The sequence below is a fragment of the Sorex araneus genome, chromosome 4, assembly GCF_027595985.1.
Source record: "Sorex araneus isolate mSorAra2 chromosome 4, mSorAra2.pri, whole genome shotgun sequence".
Taxonomy (NCBI): domain Eukaryota; kingdom Metazoa; phylum Chordata; class Mammalia; order Eulipotyphla; family Soricidae; genus Sorex; species Sorex araneus.
This window is the reverse complement of record NC_073305.1, coordinates 193539899-193553437: the sequence shown is the minus strand read 5'-3', so window position 1 is coordinate 193553437 and position 13539 is coordinate 193539899. Positions and strand designations below refer to the sequence as shown.

The 13539-nt window shown below is 62.2% G+C and overlaps 1 protein-coding gene across 1 annotated transcript in view; it reads right to left on the bottom strand.

Annotated features, from left to right (window-relative positions):
- CYTH3 (cytohesin 3) overlaps positions 1-13327 on the bottom strand; it is a 30580-nt gene extending 17253 nt beyond the window's left edge. The window contains exon 1 of the mRNA XM_055135339.1: positions 13172-13327. Coding sequence (XP_054991314.1) covers positions 13172-13214 — 43 coding nt within the window. The 5' untranslated portion in view covers positions 13215-13327. The remainder of the gene's footprint in view (positions 1-13171) is intronic.
- Between the last annotated feature and the right edge of the window lie 212 nt (positions 13328-13539).

Sequence of the window (13539 nt, the reverse complement as noted above, 5' to 3'; positions counted from 1 at the left end):
CCTCTGATGCTGGACCCAGTGCCAGGAGATTCTGGGCTCGGCAGAGAGCACTTGCCTCCCTCCCCCCGCCGCCAACCGCGCTCTGTCCGTAAGTTTGTCCAGCTCTGTCCCTTCCCCAAGGGTGCTTCTGTGGCAGGAATGGGGGACCACTCACAGCTGGGATCTAGGGGTTCAGGGGCCGTGTGCCCTCCTCCCACAGCGTGCTGGGGGCTCCTGACAAGGACCAGTGGGTCCGACTCCCTGAGAACCTCGGCGGAAGCAGAGCAGCCACAGACAGGGGGCAGGAGCTGCCATAGCACGGGGGCAACCGTCCTGCCCAAACCCGCCATCTCTCCGTGCCAGCAAGACCCACAGGCCAGAGATGCCAGAGATGCAGCCACGGGCCAGTGGCAAGCGAAGCCCCTGGTGTCGGCCCCTCACACGGGCCCTGCAGGCACGGCTGTCGTGAAAGAGGGTCCAGGGCGGACAGTGGGCCCAGGGTGGCTTCTGCTCAGGCCATCGGCACACTCCAGCGGCAGGAGGGAGTGACAGTGGCTCAGCTCCAGGGCTACAGCATCCTCAGGGGACTGGCAGGACCCTGAGCCTTGGCCTCTGAAAGAACAGGCGGCTCCTTCCCTCCACGCCCAGCCGGGGCAGCTGAGAGCCTCGACCCCACTGCCCAGGCCAGGATTGGCTCTGGGGAATGACGGTGAGGCCGAGTGGATTCCGTGCCTGGCACAGTTAGTCCCCGTGTCCCCAGGCCCCCCAGTTCCAGGCAGCAGCACCAAGTCCAAGAACAGGATGACCGGGAGCATGCAGTGCCCACTGGGAGTGGATCCCGAGCCCTGAGCAACGCTGGGAAGACCCCCGTGAACCAATAACATAGCAATGCAATGGACCTCTGAGCTGTGTGCGCCCTCCTTGGCACCATGGGAAGAAGCCGCCCCCAAAGCCACACGCGTGCCCCTGCCACAGAGCCCCACGCCAGTTCCGGGTGTCAGACCAGGAAGCCTAAAAATAGCGCCAGGGGATCCCGGGAAAGCTGCCGTGAAACCCCATCTGAGGAGGGCCCGGGGGCCGGAGCCGCACCCACGCGGGCCCAGACGGGATGCCTGGCTGCAATTAGAGGGAATCTGAGCCAGGAAAGAGGAAGACAAACCGTGGGAGACACACGAGGATGGGAAAGCCACAGGGCTTCCGGTCCCGCCGCAGGACGACGACGGGCTCCCGGATCCTCAGAGAGCCAGTCAGAGGACATGCATGCGGCAGGGCCAGCAGCCAGGGACAGGCACGCATGGATGCATGACCAGACACCAGGACTGCAGGGCTGAAGAGAGCCGAACAGAGCGACCCCTCCTCACCCCCATCTCCAGCTCACACCACCAGAGGGCCTCCCTATCCCCCAGCTCACATGGCCACATACAAGCGCACATATGCACACCACACACATGTATGCGCGCACACACGCATACACACAGAGCCCAGGGGACACGCCATGCTGGAAGGGTGAGTCACGGCGAGCAGCCGAGGCTGTCTCAAATGCCTTCTGGCGTGCGGAGTGTCATTTTCTTTTTCCCACCCTGCCCTTTCCTTTCTCGAAACGCCAAACAATGCGTGTGTGAGGCCATCACCGGAAGTCCCAGCATCAACAGTCAGCCCTGGTGGCAGGGGCCTGAGAGCCAACCTGGGCGGGCGATGGCAGGGTGCAGGGCAGAGCACGGCCTTATGCACCCTGGGACCCCGGGGCTTTGGCCCGTGGAGGAGAGGAAGGCTCAGTCCCCGCCGGAACCCCCGGCACCGGTATCTGCTGGCCAGGCCGGAGATCCATCTGTCTCAGGGAACGTTTCAGCGCGAGCCTCGGCTCCCGGTCCAGCCCTGCGTGAGGACAGGAGCCAGGCACCGGGTTCTGCGGAGCCGGACGCCCTCAGCCTCCACAGTAGGCGGCCTGACAGGCTTCAGGTGGCGCCAGGCTCCCGGGCACCCCCCTGAGAAGTAGAACAGCAAGTGGGACCGGAGCCAACAGGCCACATTCACGGGTGTGCAGCAAAGCGAACACGCCAGCCAGGCACCGCCCTGGAAGGCCCCCGCCACCCCACACCGGGGCTGCCCGCTGCGGAGCCACATAATACCGGAGGGAACCTCATGGGCCAATCGAGCATGCCCCCCCCAAAAGCGCAGGGCGGAAGTGACCCCAAACCGACAAAACAAAGAAATGGGCTTGCCAGTTGCTGAGGAGTTCTAAATGTCAGTGGGTCACTGGGGTCATGCCAAAGGGAGATCCAGGCTGGACCATTGTCACAGAAGCCCCAGAACCGGGCCACGAGTGAGCCCCAAAGCAAAAACAAACACAATCTCCACAGAATAAAGTCCTTTGCAGAGACGAGACGCTGGAGTCCCAAGCAACATGGTGACCCAGGGGCTCCAGGGGGCCCAGACAGACCCGAGGGGTCCTGGTGAGACACGGGCCCTACTTCCATGAGCCGGTGTGGGCCTGGGGTCTCACAGACAATGACCAGAAATGCCCTCCACTCTGCGGCACCCCCACAGGCCCAGGGCACCGGCCCACCCCACCATGGGTCCCCAGAGAAAGGGCAGAGGGGCCCAGAGTCCAGCTCAATGTCCATCCTGACATTGAGGACAGACAGCCCCCCACCCCCTGACACTGAGGACAAACACCCCCCGCCTTGACACTGAGGACAGATACCCCCTGCCCCGCCCCCAACACTGAGGCAAACACCCTCCCGCCCTGACACCAAAGCCCAGGGTAGGGGTCCCGTGCGGCCGTGCAGTACACAGACCCCTTGGCCCCCAACTGAGACCCGACTTAACTGCGGGGTGAGGAGCCAGTTACCCAACATCCACTCCTGGCCCCCTCCAAGGCCTCTCCAAAGCGAGGGACTGTCCCAGGGCCCGTCCTACACCCCAACCTCAGCCCAGAGGAGAGGGACGGAGCAGATGGGAGTCCCCGAGCGGGCCCTTGGCTGCGTCCCCAGCCAGGCTTGGTGGCACTAGGAGACGCTTACAGAAGCCAGCGCCGGCCGGGGACGGAGCAGCAGGGCCGGGCAGAGGGCAGGCGCACATCTCCCTCATTCTAGACTGGGGGGCAGGGGGCTGAGCCATGCTCTGCAGGTCCAGCCCGACCCGGACACTTGTGAGGAGACGGAGCCGGCTGCTGGCAGGGGACTCGGCCCCACACTCACAGGAGCGGGAGCATAGACCAAACATGCCCTGGGGGACGGAGGCGCCTGAGCAACCACGAGCCAGGCCTCTGGGCAGTGGGAGGCCCAAGAGCATCGTGACCCACCCCCCCACCCCCGCGACCTCTGTGCAGGAAAGGCAGCCGCTGATGACCGGGGCCAGCGTGGGAAAGTGTGCAGTGCCAGGCCTGCCCCAGCTGTGGGTCCACTGCAACCACGGACAGAGCGTCATGAAGCCCCAAAGGGGACAACTGGCTCCCCCCACCCCGCCTCTCCCGGACTCTGCGGGAAGAGGAGATGCTCGCCCAGAGCCGTCGGGGTCACCAAATGCAGCTGCTCTGCTTTCAGACCAGGACGGTCCCCTTCCACCTGTCCCCCAGAGCCTCTGCCCCCAGGTGGGACCCCAGGACCAAGCTGCCTGAGCTGACCCAGAGCCCAGCTGCCGGCACCCCCGATGGTAATAAACAAGGAGGCCATTCAGTGTCCTGCAAGGCCAGAAGAGGGCAAGGAGGGCGGGGGCAGGGCGCCCACCAGCAGCCCCAGCCAGCCCGCCCACACATTGGGGGCAGTGCCAAGGGCACCCCCCATGGCAAAGGGGCTGCTTCACGCTGGCCGGCTTCTCCGAGCACTGCCATCCCCTACACAGTGACACAGCTCATGTCCAAAAAGGACCCGGTCCGTGGACCTGTATCTGGACCCCCGGGTCCTTCCAGGGAGTGAGCGTGATGGCTACAGCCTCTGAGGCAACAGACAACGCCTGTCAGGCCGGTCCCCACACCCCCAGCATCGACATTCTTGGTTTAAAATCAAGGGTTGGGGCTGGAGCGACAGCACAGTGGGGAGGGCGTTTGCCTTGCACGCAGTCGACCCGGGTTCCATTCCCAGCATCCCATATGGTCCCTCAAGCACCACCAGGAGTAATTCCTGAGTGCAGAGCCAGGAGTGACCCCTGAGCATCGCTGGGTGTGACCCAAAAAGCAATAAATTAATTAATTAATTAATTAAAGAGGTTATGGTCGGAGCATTAGTCCAGAGGGGAGGGTGCGTCCCTTGCACGCAGCTGACCTGGATCCCATCTCCGGCACCCCATCTGGCCCCCGGGGCCCCGGTGGGAGTGATCTCTGAGACAGAGCCAGGAGTCAGCCCTAAGAGTGTCCCCAAACACAGTAAATTCTTTCTTCAAAGGCCAGGAGACCCCTCAGAGGGCTGGGGCACAGGCTGCACATGGGGGTGACTGGGCCCCCAGCACGGCCAATGACCCCCACAGCACCAGAGCAACCCCTGCCAAGGGCCTGATGTGGCCCCTGAAGCCACTGACAAATAAATATATTCAAGGGATTGCTTCAAAAGTTATATTTTGAAAAAAAAAAGTTACATTCTATAAAAAGAAAGAAAGAAACATTGGCCATCGCTGGCGGTCTCTGGGCCACCCCAGCCGAGGCAGCTGCAGACACAGCCCCGTCCCTCTGGACCCCCACGTTACCAAACTGTGGTTTGAAAGAAGCTCCAGAATGTAGCAGAGTAAATGCAACCCAGATGTTCACTTGAAAATGAAAACAAGATTGTTTTCAACTTCCTAGCGACCAGCTAGCTCGGCCCTGTGCTGCCTGCAGGGACCCATCGCCAGCGCGTGTCCCTCAGGCTGTCCACGGGAGAGGAAGCGCCGCCGTCCAGGGTAAACGCCAGCGCGCAGGTTCCCATGCAGTGAGTCAGGGCCGCAGGAAGGCGCGGCCTGGCGCTGCCTGGCGCTGCCAAACATCTGGACCTGAGCAGGGCGGCGGGGAAACAGGCGCTGCACAGGCAGGCCGGCGGCCTCCGTCCAGAGCACAGGAGCCGTCGAAAAAGGCTGAAAAGCGGCTGCGGACTCCAGAGGGCCAGGGAGGGGCCGGGCAGTTCCTGTCCCCTGCTCCCGGGGTTCTGGGAGGCAGATCCCCCAGTGACTCCTGCCCACGCACCCAGGTCTGTCCTCGCTTGTCCTGCCAGCCAAGAGTCGGACAGACCAGTGACCAGGAAGGAGCACTCAGCTCACGTGCCGCAGACCTGAAGCGGCTTCCGAGGGAGCAGGAGGAAACCTCTTTCCCCTTCCATTTCTCTCCTGGCTTTTCAGTGGGGCCGGGCCCAGGCCTGGCGCATGAGACCCTGAGTCTGATCCCCTGCTCCGCATGGCCTGCTCTGCCAGCCTGCCCGAGTGCCACCCGCAGGGCCCCTGACCGTGGCCTGTTCTTCCTGGGCCCCAGAGGCCAAGCCTCCTTCCCCACTCCCCGCTCCCCCTCACCCCTGCCCGCTGCCTCCAGGTGCATCTCCAAGCACCAGCCCCCGGAGACCTGCAGCCCCCTCCTTTCCCATCATCGCCTCGGAATAGCTGGGGGTGAAAAAGTTCCACCTCACAGCCCAGTCGGGCTCTGCGCTGCAGAGCACCTCTGCCAAGGGCCAGGCAGGAAGCAGGCAGCGGGGACGAGCTCCGAGGCTCCCCCTTCCCCGAGACACTCGCTGACGCTCAGGAGACACCGGAGGTCACAGACACAAGCCAAGACGGGGCCTCGGCAGCAGGACACGAAAGCCTTCTAGGGGCTGGCAAGGAGGCCCTGGGGAACACCCCAGCTTTCAGCAAGGCCCCCAAGAGCTGTCTCCTAAGGGTGAGGGGGCCACACCCTGTGGTGCCACAGTGGCACAAGGACTAAAGCTGGGGCTCAAGAGCCCCATCCTTGGGGCCAGGGTGGGAGAACAGTGGGGAGGGCACGTGCTCTGCACGTGGTGGACCCAGGTTCGATCCCCAGTACCCCATATGGCCCCTGAGCACAGAGAGAGGAGTCATCCCTGAGCACTGCAGGTGTGGCCCCAAAACAAAACTGTTTCCTCACAGCACAGAGAATGCTGAGAGGACAAACGGCCCAGACGCAGAACCTGCCAGACGGGCGGGCTGAGCGGAACCTGGCGAGAAACGGCCGGCATAGGTCGGAGAGAAGAAAGTGGAGGGGTGCACGGGATGGGCAAGGCCAGAGCCAGACCTTCTGCCTGCCAATTTCTCTGGCCGCAGACACCTGGGACATGTCACACAGATGGACGCAGATGGGAACAGGCCAGGCAGAGCGCAGAGTGCCCCCTGCCCAGAAAATGAATAAACCCTCACAAGTCTCCCCGACCGCACCTCCCAGGGCCCCCCCTTCTCACTCCAGCCAGCCAGACACCCAGCCATCACCCCGTGCCCACAGGCCCACTTCCTCGGCCACGCCGTGGCCAAGCCCACTTGGTTTCGGGGAGCCTGGCCCCCCATGGTGCTGGCAGCACGTGTCGGCGCTCCGGGGGCTCCGAGTCAGCGGAGAGGGAAGCCCACTGTCCACCCGCAGCCCCCCTGCGGCCCCAGGAGCCCACTTCGGCCCCCACCTGTGACAACAATGTAAAATCCAAGTGAAGCAGGTAAGAGAGACCAATGGACTGTGGGAAACAGCTGGGCCAGCAAGTGCCACCGGCCCGGGCAGGGCAGGGCAGGGAGAGGGGCCGGCAGGCCAAGGGGGCAGCCCCAGCACAGGGCCACCCGCCCTCAGCCTCATACCCCCAGCCCCGCACCCTAAGGTGAGAACACAGGCAGGGAGGGCAGGTGCAGGCGGGGCAGGAAGATGGGGAGGGGGGCCCGGGGCAGGAGGAAGCCCCGCCAGGGGCAGGGGGCTCAGCGTCCGAGAACACAGGCTCCATCTCCACTCCCCGTGGCGTCCCGTGGCTGGGAGGCCGCCGGGCCAGGACCCCTCAGCCCCTTCCTGGCCTTCCTGACTCCCCCCACCCCACCCGCCTCCGGCGCTCTAGGCCTCTCTGTCCCTTGCAGCCTGAGCACCCCACGCCCGACTCCCTCAAACGCACACGCACAGCCTCATGGGCCCACACCCCACTGGGGTGGTTGGGGGCAGCCCACATGCTTCCCTTCTTTACTTTTCTGTTGCCCCAAACACCGTCAAGAGTGATCCCTGAGGGGCTGGAGCAGTAGCACAGCCGGGAGGGCGTTTGCCTTGCACGCGGCTGATCTGAGTTCGATTCCCAGCATCCCATATGGTCCCCTGAGCACCGCCAGGAGTAATTCCTGAGTGCAGAGCCAGGAGTAACCCTAGAGCATCCCTGGGTGTGACCCCCCCCCAAAAAAAAAAGAGTGATCCCTGAGGGACTGGAGCGATAGCATAGTAGGGAGGGCATTTGCCTTGCACACAGCCGACCCAGGTTCGACCCCCGGCATCCCATAGGGTCCCCCAGCACCACCAGGAGTAATTCCTGAGTATATGAGCCAGGAGTAACCCCTGAGCATCACTGGGTGTGACCCAAAAAGAAACAAAAAGTGATCCCCAAGCACCAGAGTTTTTAGGTGTGACCCTAAAAACAAACCCAGGGGCTGGAGTGATAGTACAGCGGGTAGGCCGTTTGCCTTGCACGTGGCCGACCAGAGTTCGATTCCCAGCATCCCATATGGTCCATATGGTCCCCCGAGCACCGCCAGGAGTAATTCCTGAATGCAGAACCAGGAGCAACCCCTGTGCATCGCCAGGTGTGACCCCCCCCAAAAAAAAACAAAACCTAAAAACAAATGCAAAAAAGGGTGTTTCCTCCCCAGCCCTCTGGTTTCCTCAAGGTGGAAGCAGCATGGAGCAGCCGGAATCAACTTTCCTCATGTCTGAGAAAGCGAGAGTGCTGCCCTAAAAGCGTTGCGGGCTCGTTCCTCTCCCCTCAGCCAGGGAACTCGGGCTGGTCCAGCCTTCGGAGAATCCCACTCTCACGCGGGCTTCCTCAGTCTCTTTAAGGAGGCTGGATAGACTGAACAAGGGTGAAGGTGATCCTGGCCCCACACACGGTGCCCTGGGAGCAGAGGCAGAGTCAGCCCTGAGCGGTACCTGTGTGGCCCAGACCAAACCCAAACAAGGACCAAGCAGGGCAGCAGCATGCAGGCACCTTCTGTTTGCTGTGACTGAACAAGCCCTCTAGGGACCCCGATCCCTTACCGCAACACCCCCCTCACTCCCAGCACCCCTGGGCCCACCCGGCCAAGGTCACACACCTTCCACTGAGGCCTGGGCAGAGCTGGCGCCCACAGGGATGGACAGACGGGTGGCCAGCGCTCAAAAGATCCCCTCCCAGAAAATGGCGTCCAAGTACTCACACCCTCGCGGTTTTAAAAGCCCCATTTCCTTAAGACTGACTTGACACGGCTGACTGGGGTTCTATTCCCAGCATCCCATGTGGTCCCCCAAGCACTGCCAGGAATAACCCAAATTGTTAACTTTTAAATTTTTTAAAAAGTAGCCATTTGCACTGTGACCTGAGTCCCTGCGAGAAGCCAGGGCTGAGGGAAGGTGGCGGCAGTGCGGCTGCCTTCAGAAGCACGGGTGGAGAGGGGACCGCGCCTGGAAGTCAGGCCAAGGGGCGCCTGGGGCCACAGAAGGTTCAGACTGCAGAGGGAGGTGCAGGAGCTTGGCGGGGAAGGCTCGGCCCAACACATACTGAGGGGCACCATCCCACCCCCCCAGCAGGGAACAGACACGCGCCCAGCAGAGCACGGGGAGACAGAGGGTGACTGGGTAGCTGTGGCCGGACAGACGCTCACCCACCAAGCAGGGGTACGACGTGGGGGGCAGCGCCCAGAGAGGGCAGCCATGGGCCCCCGCTGCCAGTGCTCCCTCTGCTGAGCCTGGGAGGATCGAGAAAGGCCCGAACCCAGAACCCCCAGTAAGAACCGTCTTCAAACCCTGTTGAGAGGTGCTGGGGGAACACTCCCAGGTGCTCCCCAGCCTCCCCCGAGCAGCGCCAGCATTGAGGAGCACAGCCAGCAGCGTCCCCTGGCTCTGCACTCAGGAACCACTACGGGTGCACGGGGAGCAAACACCCTCCCCCGTGCTGCAGCGCCCTGGCCGCGCCCCAGCTGCCGAGCACGAAGAGCTGCTCCGTTATCTCCGGCCTCCGCTGTAACTCCTGCTCCAACAGATTATTTACTGTGTCTTGTAAACAAGCTGAAACTCACGGCCACTTCCACTCCAAAGTTCGGGACTCAGCTCTAAAAATACACCCAAAAAGTTATGCTTCACAGCTGGCCACCGGTCACCCCGTCTCAAAGGCCGGGGCTAGAAACAGGAGCTTTAATGCAAAGCGTTTCCGTCCGAGGTGGGGGTGGCCAGGCCACACCCAGCGGGTACTTGTGGCGGGGACCACTCGGGGGGATGGCACGGTGCCAGGCACGGATCCCGGGGTCCCCGAGGAGGTACGCACACTGCCACAGAGCCCCAGCACAAAGCTAGTTCTTAGGGGGCAGGGATCGGGCCTCACCTGGAGGTGCTCAGGGCTACTCCCCGCCACAGACTACATACTCAGGAGTCCCTCTTGGTGGTGCCAGATCCACCAAGATTGGCTCCATACAGCAAGCACCTGCCTTATCTCTCTGAGACCCCCCTTTCTTTGAGGGGACTGTTTCAGATACACCTGGCAAGGCTTAGGGGTTCCTCCTGTCTCTGCATTCAGGAATCCCCCCCTGGTGGTGCTCAGGGATGCCAAGGATCAAACCTGGACTGGATGTGTGACAGGCAAGCAAGCGCCCTCCCGCTGTCCTATCATTCTGGCCCGACACCCCACTCCCCCGTGTAGGAAGTCTGTCTCAAGGGGAGTGGGTGACGGCCAGGGAGAGCTCGGGCTTCACACCAGGAGGCCCGCTGCTCCCACCACAACCGCAGGGTGACGGACAAACGGCCAGGAGCTCAGCACGAGCACGTCAAACTGAGACACCGATCATTGCATAACGACTAGCTTCAAAATGGAGAAAGGATTTAATTTATTTAAAAATAAAACTCTACGGCTGCCAAACATATTTATAAGTGTATTCTACACGCCAGGGAAGAAGCTTTTGGCCGGGCCTGTGCCTCAGTGGCAGAGCACATGCTCAGTGCAGTTGCGGGTCCGATCCCCGGCACAGACGCCAGGGAGGATTTTAATCGACCTTCACAGTCCCAGCCAGCCTGGGGAGAGAGCGGCAGGCGGGCACTTGGCCTGGGGCCCCCCGGTCCCACATGGCTCCCGAGCACGGCAGTGCGGCCCTGGTGGCCACCACCACTGCTAGGGAGACCCCTCCGCCCCCCCCCAACATACACAAAAGCAACCATGGGGCTGGATTGTTAATAGGGAAGTTAAGACACTTGCCCTGCACAACAATATTTATACAGTGAGAGGGGCTGGAGTGCTAGGACAGTGGGGAGGGCCTTGCACGCAGCTGACCTGGGTTCGATCCCCGGCACTCCTTATGATCCCCCAAGCACTGCCAGGAGAGATTCCTGAGTGCAGAGCCAGGAGTAAGCCCTGGGCAACGCTGGGTGTTTTATATATAGACACTGATAAATTCGGGTATGATCCCCAGCCCCCCATATGGTCCCCTGAGCCCCATGAGGAACAATCCTTGAACTGGGAAAAAGCCCTGAGCATGACATGTGGGGCCCAAAGACCAAAAGAAAAAAAAAATCATACCTCAAAAAAAATTTAATTTAATTTAAAAAAATCATACCTCTTCACGGTAGGGCGTTTTTATTATTTTACTTGGTTTAGTTATGGAGGTCACCAGAGATGCCAGGGGGTCACTGGCAGGCGTGCAGGGCAGCACTCTGCTTTCCGTGCTATCGCCTGGCCTGAAACAGTTTTTAGGGTTGTGTTTTTTTTGTTTGCTTGTTTGTTTTTATTTTTTGACAGTGCTCAGGGGTTACCCTCTGCCCCTCTCGGAGAGCCCAGCAAGCTCCCAAGAGTATCTTGCCTGCACGGCAGAGCCTGGCAAGCTACCTGTGGTGTATTCGATATGCCAAAAACAGTAACAAGTCTCAAAATGGAGACATTACTGGTGCCCGCTCGAGCAAATCAATGAGCAACGGGATGACAGGGGTTACACCTGCCCCTGCACTTAGGAATTACTCCTGGGGTGTTCAGGGGACCATATGGGATGCTGGGGATACCCACGTTGTCTGCATACAAAGCAAATGCCCTACCCACTGGACTCTCGCTCTGACCTCCCAGCCCAGAACAGTTTTTAAAGATTTTCTTCTTTTCTTCTTTTCAATTTTACATCAACACACAATCATTCCATAAACTAAGAAAAGACCCGGCTGTCAGCGTGACAGGACAGCAGGGAGGGCACTGGTCTTACATGCAGCCCGGCACTCCGGATGGTCCCCCAAACCAGCAGTGATTCCTGAGGGCAGAGCCAGGGGTAAGCCCTGAGCACCACCAGTGTAGCCCAAAAGGAAAACAATTTAACACACAAAAAGAAAACCTCAGGGAGTGGCTCTGCTGCAGCGTGAGCTCGAGTGGGTAAAGCCCTGGGCTGGATTATTCCCAACACCCGCAGGAAGAAAGAAGAGAAAGAGACTAAGTGAAAACCACATTATTTCTCACTATCCAAAGAGTTCTTCACTGTTTGGATCATAAAGTTTAAGAATAATGTGTTTGGGGGCCAGAGTGATAGTACAATGGGTAGCGTGTTTGCCTTGCACACGGCAGACCCGGGTTCGATCCCCAGCATCCCATAGGGTCCAAGCATGATTCCTGAGTGCAGAGCCAGGAACAATCTCTGAACATTGCCAGGTGTGACAAAAAAAAGAAGAAGAAGAAGAAGAAGAAGAATGATCTGTTTGCGTTTCTGTCTGGTTCTGGAGGGGCCACACCTGCTGTTCTCAGGACCCGCTCCCAGAGGTCGGAGAATTCCCCTTTAAGGGCTGTAGCATAATTCCCCTCCCACCCCCTGGGCCAGGCACCGCGTTTCCCATGTTCTCTACAGACGTGCAGTGCACATCTGCCCTCAGAAGACACATTTCAAAACCATTCCCAGAAGAGATATTAATAGCTCAAAGAAAGTTCCAAGACTTTTGCTCCTTCATCTCCGCCTTTGTTGATGCGCCGGGGAACACTGGCCGCCTCTCTGCTCTCTCCAGACCTGGGTTCGCCTTGGAGTCTCCCACATCCACCCCAGAGAGAAAAGCAGGAAGCAACTCCCAAACAAAACTGCCCAACCAGCACCCTAGCCCCAGCGCCCAGCACTGAACCCAGCCACCGTCCATTGTCCCTACTTGCAGAAAGAAAAGAAAAAAGTGCAGCGGCGGGAGGGCCCGGGCTGTGCCAGCCGAAGGCGGGTGTCCCTGAGAATCCAGTGCCCGCACCCCTGGGTCTGACAGACACACGCGCACACATACACACATGCACACACATGCACGCGCGCGCACACACACACACACATACACACACTACAGCGCCGGCTGCGCCCCTTCACCAACAGCACGCCCCCCGCGACCTCACCCCCTGGCCCACTGGGACCGGCCAATTCACCACGGCCACGGCCACGGAGGGCGCAGGCCGGCGGGGCGCTGGGTCCGGCCCGGCCCTGCACTTAGATTCCAGAGGCGCCTCCGACAGCCACTCGCCCGCCCGAGGCCGCCGCCGACAGGCAGCTGCTCTCGCAGCCTGTAATTAAGATTTTTTTCCCCCAAAATCGCTCCTTATTTCAAGGGGGTCTGATTCGGACTGTCAGCAAAAAGGAGAGGGCGAGAGCGCGGAGCCTCAACTTCGGGGGGCCCTGTCTCCCCGGCCCCTGCCCAGCCGGGCTGGGGGCGCCGCACCCGCCCGACCCTCGGCCCCGGGACCGCGACCCCCCAGCCGCGACCCGCTGCCCAGAGACCCTCGCCGGGTGCCCCCAGCCCCGATCTGCTGCCCAGAGACCCTCCTCGGGTCCTGCCCGCGGCCGCCCGGACCAGCCCGCGGGGCCAACTTCGCCCGCCGCACCCCAGGGAAGGTCGCCCACCCGCGGGGCCGCGGAGGGCGTGGACGCGCTCGGAGACCGGGCGGGGTCGGCCGGCCCCGGCGTGCCGGAGCCCGCGGAGCCCACCCGGGCCGCCCGAGACCCCGGAGCCCGCCGCCAGCTGCCCGCTCGGGTCCGGCGCCGCCCGCGACCCTCCGCCCCAGGCCGCCGCGGGACCGGCCACACCTCCGGCCGCACTCACCGCCGCCGCCCTCGCCGCCCTCGCCGCCGCCGCCGTCGTCCATGTCGGGGTCGCGCCGCGGCCGGCAGCCCGGGGCCGGCGGGGAGCACCGAGCGCCGCGGCCGGGAGCACCGAGCGCCGCGGCTCCTGCAGCGCGCGCGGCTCGGGCCCGGGGCCTCCGCCGCCGCCGGGCGGGGCGCGCGTCACGTGTCCGGGCCCCGCCCCGCGTGGGGTGGGCGGGGCCGCCGCGGGCCCCGCCCCAGGCCGCCGCCTGCGCCGGGCGGGGCCGGAGTGCGCTGGGTCCGCGGGGGCCGCACCCGGTCGCTGCGACCCCCAGACGCGAGCGCGCTGCCGGCACGTGCGCCCCGGGCTTGGGTCGCTCCCGAGTC